The sequence below is a fragment of the Culex pipiens genome, chromosome 2 (genome assembly GCF_016801865.2).
Source record: "Culex pipiens pallens isolate TS chromosome 2, TS_CPP_V2, whole genome shotgun sequence".
Classification (NCBI taxonomy): domain Eukaryota; kingdom Metazoa; phylum Arthropoda; class Insecta; order Diptera; family Culicidae; genus Culex; species Culex pipiens.
The window spans coordinates 53,159,889-53,182,720 of NC_068938.1; the positions used below are offsets into that span (position 1 = coordinate 53,159,889).

Consider the following 22,832-nt stretch of genomic DNA (forward strand, 5'->3'; position numbering starts at 1 on the left):
GCAACCACGCTTACCCCTACACCACGGTCCCGGATTGAAGGATTATATACATGTTTTATCATTTCATTTGAATTATTTTGTTGTTTAAGCATGCATTGTAAAAATCGGCTCAATATTTGGTAAAGAAATTTCCAGAAGTGATTAAAAATCATCTTTTTAACGATTTTAATAAATTTTCTGTGATATGAAATTTTGAGATTTTCTTCATGTGCGTAACCACTCTAGAATTGCTATACTTTTTCCAAATTTTCCTCCTCTAAACTTTTCCGACTTGCAAAAAGCACCTTCCTCGTGTGACACCGGTCGTATCGTTCTCACCTAACCACTTCCCACACACACAAACACAAAGTCGTCGGTCTGTCGTCGATTCTGTCGTCGCTGAAAACCCTGGAACCGTACCTGATGGCTCAAATTGACGTTCTCACTGCAGCAGAGGTATTTCTTTCGACCCACCTCCTGGTGATGTGATGTTTCCTTTGCCAACTTTGCGCCACTGTTTACAATTTTCATGAGTCGAGTCGAGGGTGGGGGTCAAAGTGGAAAAGCGAACTGCCGTTGATGGTGATGGGATTTCGTGTGACCTTAATTAACGGTCTGGAGCTGGCAGTTGGCGATTGCCGTCGGATGACTTGGGGTTTGCTTGCTTTTTATTTGCTGCATGCAGAACTGAATCTAGGACAATCAGGTGCACGAAATTCAATTAGTGTCATTTGCCAGTTTTGAAAGTTATCCAGTCGTGTTTGTTTGGCTGAAGACTTAATTAATTATTCCGTTAAGGTGCCATAAAGCCAGCAACAAATTGCACCCCCAAATCAAGTGTAAACACGTGCTTAAAATACAACTTTATGGCCATTCAAAGGCAATCGAGACCAATAAAAATTCCACCTTTATAGCACAATGGGCTCCACAATTACCATTCTTATAGCGAAGAACCTGGCGGCGCACCCACCGCTAACAAAGGTTGGCGTTTCCGTTTCCGGCGGTTGTTTGGTTTGGTCGTCGAGCCTTTTTCGCGCCAAAAAGCGAACCCAAAGAAAAGTTTCGGCCCAACGGCCAGCCGCCAGTCAGGTGGTATTTATAAAATAATAATCATAAAGCATAACCATAATTGGCCCAATCACGCAATAACGAAAGGGGCGGAAAATGGCCCGTGTCTGACCTCACTCTCTCGGGGCTCCCAGGTCAGGTCACAGGGCTCTGGCAGGACGGTAATTTGGGCACCTCGGGACAAGTTTTTTTGTTGCTCTTGCGCTGCTACTTAGACACGGTGTAATTATGGGCTTGGGCAAATATTTGCTCACGAGGTGAAGGTTTGCTTGTAAGGAGCAAATGGAGGTGCTGCTTTAAAAGTTGAACGAAAATTTTGTTTTTTTTTTTGAATAGTTTGATTCAACCAGGGCTGTGGAGTCGGAGTCGGAGTCGGAGCCGGAGTCGGTGGAGTCGGGTCTTTTTGGAGACCTGGAGTCGGAGTCGGAGTCGGAGTCGTCTAAACTCGAACAGCTGGAGTCGGAGTCGGAGCCGGAGTCGGCTAAATTTTATTAGCTGGAGTCGGAGTCGGAGTCGGAGCTGAACATTTCTGATAACCCGGAGTTGGAGTCGGAGTCGGAGTTATCTTAAATTCAACAAAAATATTTTTTATTTTTATTTTTCAAAAAAATCAAAAATCAAATTATTCGCTCTACAGCATTGCCTTGGCGTTCTCGATTGCGAGATTCCTACTCTAAGCTAGGTGTCCGAAGGCTTGATTGTTGAGGCAATTGCAAACCTCTTTTTGCACCTTAGCTTCCATCCACCCCGGGATTCGGACTGACGACCTTTGGATTGTTAGTCCAACTGCCCACCAGCGACTCCACAGAGACAGGACCCAGGGAGACGACTCCTACACCTGGATTGAGCTAACGACCTAACCTTTTAGGTTAGTCCGGGGCCAACATTTACTTCCCGTCCGACGGAAGGCGTGATCAGACAAATCTCGTCTCGAAAATGCCACCGGGACCGTCTGGGATCGAACCCAGGCCGACTGGGTGAGAGGCAATCACGCTTACCCCTACACCACGGTCCCGGCTACGATTTTATTTTTCAGTATTTGCTATAAAACAGCTTAACTTACAAAACTTCTTATATTTTTAATTGTTTTTCAAGACGCATGCGCTGCGTTCCCATTTTTTAGATCTATGATCACTAAATGATAGCCTCTTACCCAAGTATGTATTTTCATCATAACTCAATAAAATTAAAAACATTCTTGGTTTTGTTGTCAGATATATTAAATTGATTCTTGACTGCTTCCTATTGCCTATATTTATGTACCTTTTCAATTCAAATTTGACCAAATATAATCCAGTTCTTTCTGAAAAAAGTACGTACACAATCATCTTATACCCCGGTAGCAATTGTCTTAAGGTTTTAAGTAAATCAATTTTCAGGGAAAAAGATACGAGGTACATAAAAAGATTAAAAATAGTAATCACTGTTTTTGAAAAAAAAACGTTACTGGCAGTATAACTCTTCCAACAAATAATCCATGATTTTAGCAATCTATTACTTGGAACACAACATGCGCATTTTGTTTATAACTAAGTACAAAAAAAAATCGAAGCGTCGCGCTTAATTTTTTTTAAACTGAAAAAAATATCAAAAAAAAGTTGCAACTAATTTTGAAATAATTTTTGAATATGCGCGTGTCTCCTTTTAAATATATAAAAAAAATTAAAATTAAAATAAATCTAAAATTCCTAAGTAAATTATTTTCCAGATCACGGATATTTGAATAGAACCCCTTAAGCGTCCTCACCAAGAAGATTTTTAAGATACATTGATTTGTAATAATAATCTTCTTCAGCCATGGCGTGATGTCTTAAAAAATCTAAGTAGCTTTAAAAAATAGTTTCATTTAAAATTGCTATTTAAGATAAAACAAGGTAACTTTTATAGGCACTGTGCTCCTTTTATATGCCAGCCTAAAAGAGAGCAAATTGAATTTATATGTTAAATCGATCATTAAGGCCAGCTTTCTGATAATGATCATTCAAAAAATAACAATTTAATATTTTAGCTTTTGATAAATTTAATGAAAATTTGAGGTTGAATAAATAAATCCAAATTTACTTACCAAACTGTTATTCTGAAATGCCTTCAAAACTGGAGATATTTTTTGATTTCTGTTTCAATAACGTAATTCAATAATGTATAAACTAAAACGGAGTTGGAGTCGGAGTCGGAGTCGGTTGGAGCTGAAAGCCGGAGCCGGAGTCGGAGTCGGAGTCGACTAATCTCAGAAAGCTGGAGTCGGAGTCGGAGTTGGAGTCGCTTGAAATATGACCCGACTCCGCAGCCCTGGATTCAACACTATAAAAATTTAAACTTCAAATTGGCTTCAAAATTATCAAGAGATACTCAATCTTACTACAACCACAAACAATACACGTTCTGTCACCTCTCAAACTTCAAACTTGACAACAGAATCGTCCTATCGTAGATTTAAACTTTCCCAACCGAATCAACCAAAGGAGAGCATCAATTGAGGCATTTCCCGCGATTTCAATCAGATTAGTTTTCACCTCCCTCTCGAGAGCTCAACTTGCCGCTCAAGTGGATTGCTTCTAAACTTAGTTTTAAAGTTAAGGTGGCTAAAGCCACCACCGACGACGACGCGACGTGGTACCAGCCAAACAAGTCGCAAACTTTGAACTTCTTAGCAAGAACTTTTACGATTCTACGTCGCCCGAGGGCGTCTTCCTCATCGTCTTGGCGCGGAAAACATGTGAGAAAATAAACAAACTCAGAAATTACTACACGGATTGTAGATTTACGAGTTCCTCCCCTGCTCAAACTCTAGCTATTGCTGCTGCAACGGTGGAAAATAGGGGGAAGAACTTAACTACTGCGGAAAAGAGCAAGTTTGTGTGTGTTAGTTTGTTTGTGCCGTGTTTGCGATGTTTGTTGTTGCAAAAGTGGAATCATAAATAATCATAATTAAATCATACATGTACACCACGGGGAATAGAAGCAAAAGTTTGTTTGAAGTTACGGAAGAGTTCTTGTAACGTTAAGTGAGTGCAAAGTGCTCGTAATAAAAAAGAATCCAAATACTCTTGCTGTTTTGTCTACAAAACATATATTGAACAGGAAATTAAGTTTTGAATGCTGTTTAACATGATTCTCTTGTTGAAAATTACACTTTTTCTATTTTTTTTTTCTAACAAAAACAAAAACAAAAACAAAAACAAAAACAAAAACAAAAACAAAAACAAAAACAAAAACAAAAACAAAAACAAAAACAAAAACAAAAACAAAAACAAAAACAAAAACAAAAACAAAAACAAAAACAAAAACAAAAACAAAAACAAAAACAAAAACAAAACAAAAACAAAAACAAAAACAAAAACAAAAACAAAAACAAAAACAAAAACAAAAACAAAAACAAAAACAAAAACAAAAACAAAAACAAAAACAAAAACAAAAACAAAAACAAAAACAAAAACAAAAACAAAAACAAAAACAAAAACAAAAACAAAAACAAAAACAAAAACAAAAACAAAAACAAAAACAAAAACAAAAACAAAAACAAAAACAAAAACAAAAACAAAAACAAAAACAAAAACAAAAACAAAAACAAAAACAAAAACAAAAACAAAAACAAAACAAAAACAAAAACAAAAACAAAAACAAAAACAAAAACAAAAACAAAAACAAAAACAAAAACAAAAACAAAAACAAAAACAAAAACAAAAACAAAAACAAAAACAAAAACAAAAACAAAAACAAAAACAAAAACAAAAACAAAAACAAAAACAAAAACAAAAACAAAAACAAAAACAAAAACAAAAACAAAAACAAAAACAAAAACAAAAACAAAAACAAAAACAAAAACAAAAACAAAAACAAAAACAAAAACAAAAACAAAAACAAAAACAAAAACAAAAACAAAAACAAAAACAAAAACAAAACAAAAACAAAAACAAAAACAAAAACAAAAACAAAAACAAAAACAAAAACAAAACAAAAACAAAAACAAAAACAAAAACAAAAACAAAAACAAAAACAAAAACAAAAACAAAAACAAAAACAAAAACAAAAACAAAAACAAAAACAAAAACAAAAACAAAAACAAAAACAAAAACAAAAACAAAAACAAAAACAAAAACAAAAACAAAAACAAAAACAAAAACAAAAACAAAAACAAAAACAAAAACAAAAACAAAAACAAAAACAAAAACAAAAACAAAAACAAAAACAAAAACAAAAACAAAAACAAAAACAAAAACAAAAACAAAAACAAAAACAAAAACAAAAACAAAAACAAAAACAAAAACAAAAACAAAAACAAAAACAAAAACAAAAACAAAACAAAACCGCCGCTACTGACTCACTTAGCTCGATAGATTAGCGTTTTAATGTATTGCAAACAAGCCACTGTTATCAGCTGAATTCAGAGGGATCGCAAGTCAGTTCCGTCCCAACCTCCGATCGGGATGGATTTTTTGACGTTGGTCTTCGCGGCCATCATCCTGATCTTGCTCTTCTATGAAGTGCACCTTCGGAAGTTACCCGGATATAAGGCCGCCAAGCAGTTCCCAGGACCGAAACGGCTGCCCATATTCGGGAACATCTTCGATCTGCTGTTCAACGATCAGCTCAGCACGTTCACCTTGCCGCGCCAATGGGCTGCCCGGTTTGGGGAGTCTTTCGTGCTGCTGATTCGAGGGGGAATGATCGTCAACGCTATCAGGGCTAGCGAAACCGAAGCGCTGCTGTCCAGTACCAAGCTTATCGACAAGAGTGTAATTTATCTGTACTTGCACCCATTTCTGGGCGTCGGACTGTTGAACAGCACCGGAAGCAAGTGGTTCCAAAGGAGGAAGATTCTGACGGCGGCATTTCACTTTAACATCTTGCCGAAATTTTTGGAAACGTTTCATGAAGAGTGCGAAAAGTTGGTTGTACGATTGGATGAAGATGTGAATTGCGGACAAGCGACTGTGCTGCAGGACGTGGCGGCCCGATTCACGCTGAACACTATCTGCGGTATGAGGACCAGCTCGGGATGATTTTTTGGGGTGTTTATCAACTTTGCTGTATTTTTTTTGTAGAAGCTGCGATGGGGGTCAAGCTGGACTCACACACGATGGCCGACGAGTACAGGGCTAAGATCAAGGAAGTGGTTGGGTTTTTGATTCAACGGGTTATGAATCCTTTGCTATTTGAGAACTTCACCTACAAACTGTTGGGATTCCGAGCGCGTCTTGATAAAGCACTTAAACCGATTCATGCCTTTACCAGTAACATCATTAAGCAACGCAGAGAGCTGTTTCATGCTAACGTTAAGAATCTGGACGAATTCTCCGAGGAAAACATCTATTTCAATACCAATCAGCGATACGCCCTGCTAGATACCTTGCTAGCATCCGAGGCACGTAATCAGATAAACGAGAAGGGAATACGCGAAGAGGTCAATACCTTTATGTTCCGTGGACACGACACAACGGCTTCGGCGTTTACCTTCATCTTTCTGCTCGTCGCCGAACATCCGGACGTTCAGCAGGCACTGGTGGATGAAATCTTGACCGTCAACTCGAGCAGGCTCGACCCACTGGCGCAATTTACGGTAAAGGACTACAACGAGCTTCGGTACATGGATCGAGTGATAAAAGAGTGCCTACGACTGTACCCTCCGGTTCCGTTCATTGGACGAATGATCAACGAGGACAGCTGGTTCGGGGACCGTTTCATCCCAAAAGACTCGATGGCAAACGTGCTCATATGGGATCTACACCGAGATCCGAAGCAGTTTCCGGACCCGGAACGCTTCGATCCCGACAGGTTCCTGTCGGAAAATGTGGAGCAGAGGAATCCTTACGCGTACGTTCCGTTCAGTGCTGGACCAAGGAACTGCATTGGTGAGTCGGTGTTGGGTTAAATCTAGTTGTAACGACTATGCTTATCAGTTCAGTTGTGGAGTATTCTGTAGCGAGTCTCAGTTTCATCCCAGCGCTCGATCGGAATGGATTACTTTACCATATTCCTCGTGATTCTGCTTTCGCTGCTACTTCTGTACGAACTGTACCTTCGAACATCGCCGGGGTATCGAGCAGCGAAGCAGTTTCCTTCCCCACGACCGTTACCCATCTTCGGTGACATATTCATACTGCTATCCCGGGATCCAGTGAGCACGTTCATGCTTGCACGTGAATTAGCTCAACGGTTCAATGACTCGTACGGGCTATTGCTCGGCAGTGGGCTAATCGTCAACGCTATCAAAGCAAAGGAAAGTGAAGCTCTGCTGTCGAGCACTCGGCTGATTGACAAGAACATGATCTACACCTTCTTGCACCCATTTCTGGGTGTCGGACTGCTGAACAGCACCGGCAGCAAGTGGTTCCAAAGGAGGAAGATCCTAACGGCAGCGTTCCATTTCAACATTTTGCCGAAATTCCTGAACACGTTCCATGAAGAGTGCGAAAAGCTAGTGCAGCGGTTGAACAAGGATGTGGAACAGCGGAAAACGACTTCACTGCAGCAGTTGGCGGCACGCTTCACGCTGAACACAATCTGCGGTATTATGACTGGCTCGTTGAAAGCGTTGTTTGGGTTGTTAATCAGTGTAAACCTTTGAACTGTTATTATTTATAGAAGCTGCGATGGGGGTCAAGCTGGATTCGCACACGATGGCCGATGAATACCGGGCAAAAATAAAAGTGCTGGTGGAATACTTGGTTCAACGCGTCATGAACCCATGGTTGTATGAAAACTTCGTGTATAAAATGCTGGGTTTGGAAGCTCGTATGAACAAGGTACTGAAGCCGATACATGCCTTTACCAATGGTATTATCAAGCAGCGAAGGAAGTTGTTCCATGCCACCGTCAAGAACCTTGAGGACTTTTCCGAAGAGAACATCTATTTCAATACCAATCAGCGATACGCCCTGTTGGATACACTCTTAGCATCCGAAGCACGAAACCAGATCGATGAAGACGGAGTGCGTGAAGAGGTCAATACCTTCATGTTTCGTGGACACGACACCACGGCTTCGGCCGTCACGTTCATCTTCTTCGTAGTCGCAGAACACCCGGATGTTCAGCAAAAGTTGTGCGACGAAATTGAGGCGAGCAGACCTCATTCGCAATACACGGTTAAAGACTACAACGAGCTTCGGTACATGGATCGGGTGATCAAAGAATGTCTTCGACTGTACCCTCCGGTTCCCTTCATTGGCCGTACCGTGTCTGAAGACAGCTGGTTCGCAGATCGCTTCGTACCAAAGGGTTCGATGGCAAACGTGCACATTTGGGATCTGCACCGCGATCCGGAGCAATTTCCGGACCCGGAACGTTTCGACCCGGATCGGTTTCTACCGGAAAATGTAGAAAAGCGAAATCCGTACGCGTATGTTCCGTTCAGTGCCGGTCCGAGGAACTGCATCGGTGAGGAGTTACGTGACAATTGCTGGTCAACGGAGAAATTACACCAACATGAATAAGGCTGCAAATCCGGAGATTAATCTTCTCGTCTTCTGTTCTCATTCCAGGACAACGCTTCGCCATGCTGGAGCTGAAATCGATTCTTACCGCCGTGCTGCGCGAATTTCGTGTGCTTCCGGTCACGAAGCGTGACGAGATTGTGTTTGTTGCTGACATGGTGCTGCGCGCGCGGGATCCCATCAAGGTCAAGTTTGAGCGGCGAAATATTTGATTTATTTTTTAATGTGGTGCTATACTAATTTTGACAAATAAAATTTTATGAAATCCTTTGAAAATAATTGTGGTAATATTACAGCCAATTCCTGGAAATTTAGCGACTCCGATTCCGGGGTCTGGAGATTTTCCAACTGAGCAATTCTCCCAGATTTCTATCATTTGATTTTTTTTGTATTTTTTAATCCGACTGAAACTTTTTTTGTGCATTTGGTATGCCCAAAGAAGCCATTTTGCATCATTAGTTTGTCCATATACTTTTCCATACAAATTTTTGCAGCTGTCCATACAAAAATGATGTATTAAAATTATGAAATCTGTATCTTTTAAAGGAATTTTTTGATTGATTTGGTGTCTTCGGCAAAGTTGTAGGTATGGATAAGGACTACACTGAAAAAAATGACTGTCTCAATTCTTCTAAATCTACTAGATTTGAAGGACACTGCGGTTATGCTGAAATCTTCATGAAAAAAGTCACCGATTCTTCAATAATCTACCGGCTTCTTAAAGCAACTTCCAAAATCCACCTTGTTACCATTTTTCACCCCAAAACAAAATTGCCTCCCTTGGACATAATCGGCTCAACGGCCCGTAAAAGGATAAGAAGCCACGTTTCCCTTCCTTTACCACTAAGGATGTCCCACCCCAAATGTCGGAAGGTTAATGTCGGGGCCAATCGTTGCATGATCGAGTGACATTTTTCACACCGTTTACCGACTGACCCGTCCTTTCCCGCCGTTGTAACTATACTACTGCAGTTGATAGCTGTCCGTGCGGAGTTCGAAGAAGCAAGACTGGCAATTGCCAACCTCTCTACACACTCACTGCTGCAATATTGATTAATCCAATAAGGGCTGGTCGGTTCCTGGCTGCCGGTTAGTGTGGTGTGGTTGTAATAGGGTCGACTATCTCTGCTAGAACTGCTAGCTTGTACAAAGTGTAGGAAGCGCGCAGTTGATAAAGACGGATTGATCTATCCACACGTAATTAACTTTATTCAATTAGGAGCGTGGTTTTGCTGCTTTGCCTCCAGACGTTCAATCACGTTGTCCCGCCGTCGGCTTCACCCCCCTCTAGGACGAGAATTCAAGTCTTTAAGGATGTTCCCTCTCTAGAGTTTTGGAACACTGTTAAAAAAAACTTTTAATTTGTTTATTTTTTCAAATCAATTTTGCGAAATTGTTCTTACTAGATTTTCAACCACTTTATGCTTCCATTCGTTCTATTTTTCACGTTTGCTTTGTGTGGTCATTTTTTGTCATTTTTCAATTCCTATTGTGTCGTCGTTTGCTCTGTTCGTTTGCTCTGTTCGAAATGCTGTTCTTCGTTTTTCTAATTTATTTTGTGCTGCTATTCGCACCACTTTCACTGTGCCTCTTCCCGATGAAGATATGGCTTTTGCGTCGTCCCCCTCTTCGGCAAGCCGTAGCAAGAAGCTGGAAATTTATACACTTACAACTCCACCCTCATGCTCGAGGCAAGGGGATTCCTTTGAACTCCCAACTCACTGACTGAGGGAATGCATTTTTCTTGTCCAGTCAGCCACCCCCGACCGGATAGTCGGTTGAGGGTGATGGCCAAAGAAGGGGTTCACCCGTCCCCCGCAAATCACTTTCCCCTAATTAGGACGCTGCATTCTGGTGGGAGTTGGTTATTGATGCCTTGAGCTGTGTCGTCTTTTTTTTCTCCCTCCCAAGTTTTGTTTGAGGGGGGAATGCGGAAAATTTAAGCCTGTGCGGCGTCGATAATTGAATGAGGAAGCGTGCGATAAAAAGTAATTCGATTTAATAACCAGTGGTCAGAGGGGTTGGCTTTGAGGGGTGTGGGAGTAATTAGGGTGCGGGATGAAGGGATAATGTAATCATTCCAAAAATCATATGAGGAAGTAAGCCGATGTACGTCTGATACCATGTGAAATTAATCAGCACATTGAAGGAAATGGAAGAAAGGTATAATGTTTTTATTTTTCATTTTAAATTAAAAATTATTATTTTGAAAATCATTAAAAAGTTTAATTTTAACGAACAAGTAGAAGATGACATTATTCAGAAAAAAACATTGCAATTGAAACGTTTGGTTTCTTGTTGTTTTCTTCAAGATTCAAAATTCAAACTTCAATTTAGAAAGGTATTTTAAAAGCGTAGCTAGGTAGTACCGTAAAACGGGGTGACTTTGAAGCCGGGGTGACTTTGATAGGTTTGCGATTTTCCGCAAAATGAAGAGTACAATTAAAAAACGTAAGGAATGGTTTAGAAACATACTGACCGTGGTAGAGAAGTGTTCAAAGTACCTCAAGAAGAACTTTTCATAAAATGTTGACTAGTTTAAAAAGTTAGTTAACTATAGTTAAGAAAATGTTGATGAAAGTCATTATTTAAACTTTTCAAAGTGTCAAAATTTTCTCAATGAACATGATTTTTAATCGGAAAACTGAATGCATTTTCGGATTCTTTGGACAATTTTTCACTAGGAGAAGATTAAATAAGTTTATAAATAATAAATAATATGTGTTTTTGAAACACAATTAAAAAATATCTACAAATTTATAGGCAATTTCAATTGAACAAATTTCATGTAAAATGTGTAAACTTGTGATTCGTGCTTCGAATTCAGTATAAAATGCAATATAAATCAATAATTTTATAAACAAAACTAGTTTTAACCAATTTAAGGCAAAATTCCGACTTTTTAACAATTTTACCTTAAATTTGTATGTATTTGTTAAAAAGCTTATAAACTTAGTTAACTAAATATAAACATAGATTTCTTTCTTGAAAACTCATCAGCTACTTTAGTGATGGTACATTTACATACAAATAAAGTTTGAACATCTTAAATATGATTTTAACAAGAAAACCTATGAATATCAAAGTCACCCCGGAATTAAAACTAAGAATTTTTAACGTAACTATTTTTCTAAATACTATTGAAAAAACTTTTTTCCAAAATAGTGCATGGACTTTGTGTGTCCTACCCCAGTACATGTTTTAAAAATAATAATCTTGAGAAAAACCTTAACTGTTTGAAAATATTCGAAATCAATCAAAGTCACCCCGGTTTACGGTATGTGGGTTTTTTTTTTTTCCTAAAATTATTTTTATTAGGTCCTTTTCGGTACTGGGACCTGGTTAGGACCGAGTCGGCTTTTGTAATTACATTTGACTTAATAATTACAGAGGATCTTGTGTGTAAATGTTAGTGGGAGGGGAGCCGATTACCCGCGGCCTACTCGGGGTTAGTAGGGAAGGGATTGATGTTAAAGACAAGGCGTGGGAAGGGAAGGGGGATTGTGTAGGGGTCTTGGTTGGCTCTGCTGGCCTTTGCGTTTTGTCCTCAGCCGCAACTCGGTGTCCAGCTGCTGGGGCGTTCTTGCTTTGCTTCCGGTGCAATCCAGAAACGACGGCTTTGTGTGAAGGCGAGTTATACTAACTGAAGGAAAACTAACTGAAGGAAAACTAACTGGAAGAAAACTAAATGGATATTTTGGAATCTACGAGGAACTGATAGATCGGATAGAGAACATCAAGGTCTAGTTGAGATAACGCGTCTCGCATCGGGATTTCTGGTGGTCTTCCTCGGGCCCTGAGGGTATCTTTCAACTTAATTCTGTGAGCCTGGTGATCTGGACACGCCCATACGAGATGGTCGATGTCCTGATAACCCTGCCCACAGTCGCATAAGTTTGTATCACTCATGTTGATACGGTAAAGATGAGCCTTGGACGAGTAATGGTTCGACATAAGGCGGGACATCGTTCTGATGAATCCACGCGTCAAGTCCATTCCCTTGAACCAGGCTTTTCTTTGCACCTTAGGTCGTATGGAATACATCCAACGTCCCTTGGTGTCGTCGTCCCATTGTTTTTGCCAATCCAGGAGCGCACGCTGCCTCGGCAAACCGTAGCATTCTTGTAGGTGAACGGCCCGAGCGGTTTAGGCTTTCAGGATTTTTGTGATATTTACTCGTAGAGTCAAAACAGATCAGTAAACTTCACTTATCTGTATATTACACTTTTTGAAGATTACATTTTTTTCGGTAACACTTTCAACTTTTACGCGCACGATCACATCACTTTGCATTGAGATCTTCGTCGAACCAGTTCTCTACGTTGAAGCCAGACTTGTCCTCCAGACCTCTTCGCCGAGCCATGCCAGACCCGAACTCTGCTACGTCCCTGGTTGACTCCACGACGGCTAAGTCCCGGCGGACTCTTCCCAGCGGCTAAGTCCCGGCGGACTCTTCACAGCGGCTAAGTCCCGGCGGACTCTTCACAGCGGCTAAGTCCCGGCGGACTCTTCACAGCGGCTAAGTCCCGGCGGACTGCGGCCTCCACCGCTAAGTCCGGCTGGACTGGGGCCTCTGCTACTGGTGGCTGCTGGCGGGTCCGGCTGGTCTGGGGCTTCTTCAGGATCTGGAACTGGACTGGGCTTGAACTGGCTGGAACTGACTGGAACTAACTGGAACTAACTGGAACTAACTGCCCTCCTCAAGAATTTTGGGGTTTTTATAGTCAGTCCCCGAAAACTCTACTAAATTTTGTTCTACTAAAAGTGGTCCGTTTCGATGAGAAGCATCGATGAACCTCATGAATTAAATTATGCAGACCTCTGCAATTCTTCATGACTTTCCGTATGGTGTAGTGAGTACACCTCAAAATCGGAAGTCATGGGTTCGAACCATTGTCGTGAAACTTTAAAATATGTTATTGGAATATCAAAATTATGTTCCTAAAACATTCTCAAAAATGTAAGTCAATAATGAGAAGGTCGAATTCTCCTTTGAACAAACATGCCCATGAATTTGGTTAAGCCACACCCTCAATTTCCCCTGTCGAATAACATCGCACATTCATAATTGAAAGCTTAACCATTTTTTTGATTGCCTAACAATTGGCGAAATTTAATAAAGGGCTTTTCAGGTGAGAATGACTCATGATCCACACCTGTACATAAGCTTAATTATTTGTCGCGCAACGCGAGTCGACGTGTAAAATTATTTATGCTTGCGTAAGCGCGCATGGTCAGAACTGTGGTGAGGATCGAAAATGGACAAATTTAATGATTTAAATTTGAGGTCGTTGCATTCCCCCACACTTACCAGCTAGATGTTTGTATTCTTGAAAAGCATTTAGAACATCTATCGAAAGTTATTTGTAGGTTGAAATAATATTCCCAAAGTTAATAATTTAAATTGTGTAAAAATTACTTTGCAAAAATTCATTAAAAGATACTTTAATGGCTGGCTTTAAAAAATTGATTTAAAAAAAATTGGTTCGGTTAATCTCCCCCACACTTATCAGCTAGATGATCGTCTGAAAGAAATGATCATCTATGGAAAGAACATTGTCGGGTTTAGTGATCGCGCGGTTTACAATTTGTTCTTCTTGTGCTTTCTTGTAAATTGCTTTATAATTATAATTGTTCTTTTGATTTTTCTACTTTAAAATTATTTTCATTACTCTTTTGATCTTCTGTCCTGTTAAATTACTTGATTTACTGTTTTGAACTTCTCTTGTAAAAAAATTTTCATTGAAACTGATTTAAATAAACTTGCATTTGAAATTAATTTTCATTATCTCTCCTAAAAAAATCATTGCATTTTTCCCACTGTAAGCAAAATTTGTTGTTGTTGTAGAACTGTGTTGATCGGCTGGTTGTTATCGTCGTCGTCTTCCATCAAAAATTGTCTTTCTCGTGAGGCTATTCATTCCACAGTGACTTGATCAATTGGTCAGTTTTCGAGGCTAAGGTGTTGAATTTCGTCGATTAGTGCAATTGTCGTTTTCATCATGAATTATGCTTCATAACCCAGCTGTGAGTTGACTATGGTCAGTTTTGAGAGTGCATTGACTTCTCACTTGCTGAGTATTGTGAATTGTTCGTAAATCCAGTATTTTTGTCCAAAATTGACTTTTCCAGTTGATTTGCATCTTTGACATTCTCAAATTATTGACATCGGTTGATGTAATTCTTGTTTAGGAAATGTTGTTTGTCCAAAATTGTCTTTTCGTGTAATTTGCAACTTTGGCTTTTGTAAATTAATGACATCGGATGATGGTATCATTTGTTTATCATGATCTTCTCCTTTCCAATAGTTTCAGGCGTGTAGTATGCATTTTTGTTCCATAATTGATGTTTCGCATTTCAATCATCTTTACTTCGCTTGATTCCACATTTCGATTTAGTGATTTGTTTTACGTGAATGTCTCGTTACTAAATTGCGTTTTAATTCGTACTTGATCCTCATTGATATGACCTTTTACAACAACATCAACACCGTTACCTGTCCAACATCTCGCTTGACTTTGCCACTCACCATCTTGCCATCACAAACTTCTGCATACGAACGCGTAGAACTTCTCAGCATACGAACGCGTCGATCATCCTTGTGTTTCGTCTCCCGTCTCTGCCATATTTTACTTCAGTTTTTAGTTTCGTTTCTCCCACAAAAATTTCTTACTTGTTTTTTTTCGCATGAACAATATTTTATGATTTTCAGGAATCTATCATTCAATTTATGTGCAAAATTGAATTCAAATTTACTTATACAATTTTGTACATCTTCTTGATATAGTGATACTGAAAAAAAAATCAGTTCTAATTGACTACTGTTTTTATACTTGAATAAAAAATAACTCATTAAAGTTTTTCATTGATCTAAACCTCCTATCATTTTGTCATTGCAAAACTGCGCATGTTAAAATATCTTTTCTGTTATATCAACTTTTTATGAAATTTGTCTGTCACTTTGTGTTTTCAGATTTGTCAAATCCATTCAATTTGTTTATTTGAGCAATTCGCAATAAAATGCTGAATTTGCAAGAAAATTAGTTGGTTCAATTATCATTCTAATGATAATGTTCTGATTTTTTTATCCCTCTGAATTTTATCAGTTTAAAGGTGTTTTTCCCTTGAAGCATTATTTTATCCCTTGAAAATCCCTTGAAGCATTATTTATCCCTTGATTTTCCCTTGAAGCATTATTTATCCATTCCCTTTAATTATCATTTGACTATCCCCGTAAAGTGCAAATGTTTTGAAATGTTTTTAACATATTGAATCCCCCCATGGATTACAACTGTTTTGAAGCTTTATTCGACATAAAACTCTCCCCATAGAGTACAATTGTCTACTTTTTAATCCCTTTGGCGTTGCTTTATCAGTTTATGTATCCCTAGATCGGAACTTTTACCATCCTTTCCGATCTTTTTAGATTCCTCACGATGTACTCACAAATTTTACCCTTTCTTGAGCTGTAGTCCATATTCGTCTTTGCAAGCGTCCTTGCTGATATTGTTGTCTTCTTGATCGTCTTCCAATGGTTTCCTGTAAATCCTTCGTATAAGCATATAACATTCTGAAAATAAATTCTTAATACTTTGTTAAGTAAATTATAAAACACATGTTTACATTCAACATTCATTCTGGGTGGCCTTCCCTTGTCCAATTATTCTCACACTCATTCTTACTTGCATACATGTTGTTTTGGAACATTTAATAATCACACCATCTTCATTTGCTTGTCGTTGAAATTTCATTATTGTTCAGTCCGTTTGATTTGTTTTTATTTGTAGTTAAAAATTGCGTCATTGTTTTTCTAATACCCTGTTAACCCATTTTAGCTCAATTAAGTATATTCCCAAAATTGCAACCCAACAGCTTCTTAATTGTTTTAACGTGTTTCATCACTGCTTCATTATTATGTTTATATTTGATCATAATCGCTTCACGTTTTTTTCAAAAAAAAAATGTATAAACTCAGTACTGGTATTTTTCTTAATCTGTTTCTTGTTTAAACCCCATCAATTCAATCATTTATAAAAATTATCTTTCATCCCCAATTCATAACATTCATCTGGTTTGCGCATTTCTTTGATAATAATCTTTTTATTTATTTTTTTTTTTCAACTAATTCATCAACCTATAAATAATATATTTTTCATGTTTATTTTTCAATATATCTTAAAAAAATCCGGTTTCTGTAACACATATTTTGATTCATTAAATTCTCTTGATAATCATCGTTCTTTTTACTTATTCTTCAATCATATCAATTCAATATATTTTTTTTTCATATAATGTTTTTTTTCAATATACATAAATAATCCCGTGTTTATAACATATATTTTGATTCATACAGTCTTTTGTTAATAATTGTTTATATGATACTATGTAATTCATTTCATTCATCGTCATTTTATCTATATTCCATTTAATATTAATGTAATTGTAATTTTAAAATATTTTATCTTGTATTGGAGCATTTAATTTTAATGTATTTTTAATATGTATTGTTTAAAAAAATTGTCAAATATATTTTCATACGGGTATATTCTGAACTATAATTTAGTGTTATGTTAATCATTATATTTTCTAAGTCGATTATTATGTACATCTTCAAATTTGTTGCCATTTTTAATAGTGGTTGTTTGATCGCTGTTAAATTTAACGATATCGTAAGGGCCTCGCCATTTATTTTGTAACTTTTGACCAATTCCTGTTTGTACCATTTGTACCAAAACTCTATCTCCCCACATTGGTACCCAATCATTTGTCTTTTTGTCATAAATTTCCTTTCTTTTTTCTTTTGATAATATTAAGTTGTTTTTAGCAGTTTCATGAGCATCCTTGAATATATCTTTCATTGAACAAATATAGTCGTCATAATTTAAATCTGAATCATTGATTTTATAAATTGTGCTTGGTATTGTAGCTTTTCTTCCATACAAAAGTTCATAGGGAGAATATCCAGTTGATGAATTTTCTGTAGTGTTGTATTCAAACATAAAATATGGTATTAATTCATCCCAACATTGTGGATCTTTGCCAATAAAATTTCGTAAATAAACTTTCAACTCTCTATTTGATCTCTCTACTAAATTAGCTTGAGGATGATATGCACTTGTAACGATCTTTTTAATGTGCAATATTTTGCATGTATGTTGCAATAATTTGCTTACAAAGTTTGTACCTCGATCGGTTACAACTTCTTTAGGAGCACCAAATTTACAAACAAAGTTTTCGACAAAAGTTCTAGCAACAGTAGTACTTTCTTGGTTTTCCATGGGAGCTACAATCAAAAATCTTGTTAAATCATCTTGTATCACAAGTCCACAATTATTTCCATTATTAGAAATTGGTAACATAACCACATCCATATAAATTTTATCAAAGGGTTCATACGATGTTGTCGTTATTTTCATTGGCATTTTATTTGCTGGCCATATTTTATTCTTTTGACAGGAATCACATTGCTTTACATAATTCAAAACATCTCTTCGCATATTTTCCCATGTAAATAGAGGACTCATTCTTTTAATCATTCGTTTACCTCCAACATGACCACCCAACGGTGCGTCGTGAAAATCTTTAAGCACTTGATCTCTGTCTTCTGGCTTTACATAAATTCGTTCATTTTCTGTTGCATATAGTGTAAACGGCTTTGAAAGTTTCATTGCAAAAAATCGTAATAAGTTTAGTTCCAACTCTGTTTTAAATATTCTATGAGAAATAATTTGTATAACTGATGCATCTTTAGCAAAATCAGGATAATCTTTAAAGCTTTTAAATAAACCATCGAAAAATTCTTCATTCTTAACTGCTGAACGATATGTTCCATTCAAAATTAAACCCCAAATTTTCTTTTGCGGGAATACAAATATATTTTCATTGGTGTAATCCTTAATACCATGTGGAAGGTCAATGTATTTACTCAATTCTTTGTGTACCGTAACACTGTTTAATATCATAAATGTAGCTTCGGCTTGTTCAAATGGTATAATATTTTTAGAAAATTTTAAAACGTTAAAATCGATATCTGTGTCTTGGAAATCCTTGTAGGTAAATGTTTTATCGTTGCTATCATCGTCATAATCTAAATTTATGTCAATTTGTTGAAGTCCATTCATATTATTATTCCAATTAGTAATGTTTCTAGATGAATTCTGTCTGTTTGGAGTATTTGTTGAGTTTTGATTATCTGAAATATTTTGTCTATTTTGTTTTGCTTGTTGACGAGTTGTAATTGCTACTAATTTTGATGCTTGTTTATTATCTGCATGATCTTCATCATTATTTAAACGTGAGAGAAAATCTGCAACCACATTTTCCTTTCCTTGCTTGTAACGAATTTCACATCCAATGCCTTGGATTTTCAAACGAAGTTTTGTCAAAGTTGGTGAAGTTTCCTTCAAATGCCATAGAGCTACCAACGGTCTATGATCTGTGTAAACGATAAAATCTTGGTTATAGATAAAATGTTTGAAGTGGTCTACTGCCCAAACAATAGCTAGTAGTTCCTTCTCGATAGTAAAATAATTTCTTTCTGCCCCGATAAGCGCACGACTTGCGTAAGCGATAGGGTGATCATTTGATTTCTCATTAGTAAGAACTGCTCCGATAGCATAATCGCTAGCATCAGTTGTCAAAACAAATTTGTCATTGTAGTTCGGTCTAACTAAAACTGGTTCTGAAATTAAATAGTTCTTTAATTCTTCAAAAGCATTTTCACATTCTTGTGTCCAAATAAATTTCACATTTTTCTTTAATAATGCATTAAGTGGCTTACGTTTATCTGCAATGTTTGGAATAAATTTTCCATAAAAATTAATAGTTCCCAAAAATGATCTCACATTTTTAATCGTCTGCGGCCTTTTCATGTTTTTGATTGTATCAATATTTTCACTAGTTGGTCGAATACCTTCTTCATTAATAATATGACCCAAATATCTGACTTCTTTGTGTAAAATTTTACATTTTGATGGTTCAACTTTTAAATTATGTTCATGTAATGCATTCAAAACTTTATATAAATTTTCATTGTGTTCTTCGATAGTTCTACCGAATACAATAATATCATCCAAGTATACAAACGCATTAACTGGTTGTATTTCATAAATAAGTGTGAATGTAAATTTTTGAAATGTTGATGGACTATTTTTCAGTCCCATTGGCATTCTTAAAAATTCATAATGTCCTAAAAATGTTGAAAAAGCGGTTTTCGCAGCATCCTTTGGGTTAATTGGGATTTGATAAAATCCTGATTTCAAGTCAATGGTTGAGAAATATCGAGCTTCTCCAATACTGTCCAAAATTTCGCTAATAAGCGGTATAGGGTACACAAATGGTTTAGTAATTGTATTTAGGTCTCGAAAATCCACTACAATTCTGTAGCGTTTATTGCCTTCGGCGTCTAAGTCTTTCTTTGGGATGCATAATACCGGTGCATTCCACGGACTTTTACTTGGGCGTATTATCCCTAATTTTAGCATTTCTTCCACTTGTTCTTCTACGTGTTTCTTGGTAGCTTCAGGAAATCTATATTGTCTTTTATTAATTGGAATTTCAGTTGTTGTCTCTATATCGTGCATGGTTAAATTGGTATAAGTCAACTCGTCACCCTCTAAATAAAATATTTCATTAAAATCATTCAAAATATTATTAATTTCTTGATTGATATCGCCTTTCAAGTGGTCTGTTTTAACCAATTCATAAATTTTTCTCATTCTTTCATTGCCTGTAAGTTTCTCATGCTTCATGTTTTCAATCACATCATAATCCCGATCATTTTCTAAATTCATCTCTTTTGGGTAATCTTGGTTATCATCATCAATTTCAATTTGATCACCATAATACTCTTCAATGCACGGTTGGATTCTGCCATTGCAGCCATTGTCATTATCATAATTATTTCCATTATTTTCATCATAATTTGTATTAAAATTGTCATAACTATTTGCTTCAATACCTGCCATATTTACTTTGTTTATATTTTCAATGTCATTGATTCTAAATAAATTGGTCATTTCATGATTATTATATTGCATATTATTTGTGTCAGGCGTTCGTAAAACTATGTTGTCAAAACTTTGACTAATATATAAGGTGTATTTCTTTAGAAAATGTGCTCCAAGAATTGCAACATCAGCAAAATGCTTCAAAATGTAAAACTTTTCCTCGTATTTTGAATTTCCTATCAATAAAATCATATTTACAGATCCTACTGTATCTTCTGCTATTCCATGAACCCCTCTAATGGAAATTCTATCGTTGAAATCAATGTTAGTTAAACGCATATTACTAACCACATCCCATCTTACAAAATTGTTACATGATGCGGAGTCAATTATAAATTTGTGAAATTTTGTTGGATTTGCCAAGGTAGCAATATTTGCATAAAATATTGAATCATTATTGAAATTGATTTTTAATGTTTCATGTGGTGGAATGTATTCGTTAAATTGCAGTTTAAAATTATTTGGAATTTGATTTTTATTGCGTCGACTATTTGTATAAGTTCGTTTTAAAGTGCTCTTTGCAGTATTCGTTTTATAACATTCATAAAATTTGTTAGCTTGATAATTATTTCTTTGATAAAATTTTTTATTTTTATTGTTCCTGAAATTTCTGAATTTTCTGTCAAAATTAAGGTTTGAATTTTCAGTACTAGCAAGTAACCTTTGTTCGAGAGTTCTTAAAGACTCTCTGTCAATTCGTTCATTTTCTAAAAATTCTAGCAAATTTTCCAACTTCATATGACGGTTATTAGTGGCAATTGCTTTGATTTCATTATTTATAATTCCAACTATAAAGTGGCTTTTTAAGCAATAAGCTGTAAATGAATTTTCGTTGTAACTTTGATCAATTTTTATGATTTCGTATTTTATGTCAAGAACTCTTCCTGCATATGATTTAAATGATTCATCCTGTCCTTGTTTCAGAGTTTCAATTTGTTCAATTATACTACCAAAAGTAGTTTTGATACCAAACTCTCTAATTAAATTTGCCTTGGTTTCTTCCCAAGTGCTTGCATAAATTCGGTTAATATGTGCTGCTGCTTTAAATTTTAGTTTCATAAAAACAATATTTAAAAATTTACTCTGATCTTCGCCTTCAGGAATTTGATCAGCATAATAATCTATTAATATTAAAAATTGCTCCAGTGAGTCTAATGACCCATCAAATTCTGGAATAAGCTGGATTAAATCCTTCATCTCCAAATTCGCCATCTTTAAGCGTGTTTTTAACTATTTACATCAAATTTCGGTATAACTTTTGTCACGGGTATGAATCTTCAAGCAATTTCAATATGGCGACTTGTATCAGAAGAAAGTGAGGCATTTTCGCTAGTTCTCACTGTTCTGTGTTCTGCGTGCACGTCCGCAAATATCGACCACACACATACTAACACAAAGCGCCTTCAAGAGGCAAAAGGTAGTTACGAATATTTTTTGGCACTTTTGTTAAAAAATATGCGGTTTTGCAAAAACCAATAACAAAACCAATTTTTAAGTGTAGTTCGACTATCAAACTTGTAATTCGTTGCTGATTTGTTGGGAAATTTTTTTTTTAAATAAAAAGTTTTTTCAGCACCCCTTTTGGGCGGACATTTCTGTTGTCACCTTTTGGTTCCTTGGATTTGCCATGGATAATTTCACAGTGTAATAAACAGGGCAGCTACCACCACGCGGCGCCACCGTTTTGATTGAGAAAATGATACAGGTTTTTCAGACGAGTTTCAATCCCGTGCTTTTGTTTACTCACCCTAAACTGCCAGATTTCCATGGTCGTCTTCTGGGGTGTCCGATGTGGCTGATTTTCGTCTCCAGTTGGTCCAGATGATCTCGTCATTGTTGAATCCCTAATGCTGTCCATCGTTGGCCGGTTTCGAAATTTTCGATGCTTCTGCCATTGGTCGATCTCGTTTTGGTTCCATCTCGTACTGCTGCACATTTGCTTCCATCTTAGAACTCCTCACATAACATTTTCTTCAATTTATTTTAACTGTTTGTTACTTCGCGAAATCATTTCGTTCATTAACTTTCACACATAGTCACATTTTCAACTCTCGGTTTTGTCCAATCAAAATGGCGTGTCCAAACACACACAGCGTTGCTTTCCGCTAGTCACCACCTGAACGGCCCGAGCGGTTTAGGCTTTCAGGATTTTTGTGATATTTACTCGTAGAGTCAAAACAGATCAGTAAACTTCACTTATCTGTATATTACACTTTTTGAAGATTACATTTTTTTGCGGTAACACTTTCAACTTTTACGCGCACGATCACATCACTTTGCATTGAGATCTTCGTCGAACCAGTTCTCTACGTTGAAGCCAGACTTGTCCTCCAGACCTCTTCGC

At 36.8% G+C, this 22,832-nt stretch overlaps 2 protein-coding genes across 4 annotated transcripts in view; one reads left to right on the forward strand and one right to left on the reverse strand.

The window, feature by feature from the left end:
• Positions 1 to 22,832, reverse strand: part of LOC120426235 (kinesin-like protein CG14535) — a 293,320-nt gene that overhangs the window by 64,049 nt on the left and 206,439 nt on the right. The window lies entirely within an intron of this gene.
• Positions 5,470 to 8,787, forward strand: LOC120426236 (probable cytochrome P450 4ac1). 2 transcript variants are annotated; one of them, XM_039590973.2, is made up of 3 exons: positions 5,470 to 6,027; positions 6,093 to 6,899; positions 8,529 to 8,783. In XM_039590973.2, the coding sequence occupies exons 1-3, from the start codon at positions 5,475 to 5,477 to the stop codon at positions 8,690 to 8,692; spliced, it is 1,524 nt and encodes a 507-aa protein (XP_039446907.1). In that variant the 5' UTR covers positions 5,470 to 5,474; the 3' UTR covers positions 8,693 to 8,783. The 2 variants fall into 2 exon arrangements, with proteins under 2 accessions (XP_039446907.1, XP_039446908.1); XM_039590974.2 differs by lacking the exons at positions 5,470 to 6,027; positions 6,093 to 6,899 and adding exons at positions 6,937 to 7,556; positions 7,633 to 8,424 and having other exon boundaries at positions 8,529 to 8,787.

Bases quoted from the DNA above. Each gene is read 5' to 3' on its own strand.
- LOC120426236 (XM_039590973.2), top strand. From the start codon at position 5,475: ATGGATTTTTTGACGTTGGTCTTCGCGGCCATCATCCTGATCTTGCTC. The intron at 6,028-6,092 runs GTATGAGGACCA...TTTTTTTTGTAG, and splicing joins CACGCTGAACACTATCTGCG to AAGCTGCGATGGGGGTCAAG. The intron at 6,900-8,528 runs GTGAGTCGGTGT...TTCTCATTCCAG, and splicing joins TGGACCAAGGAACTGCATTG to GACAACGCTTCGCCATGCTG.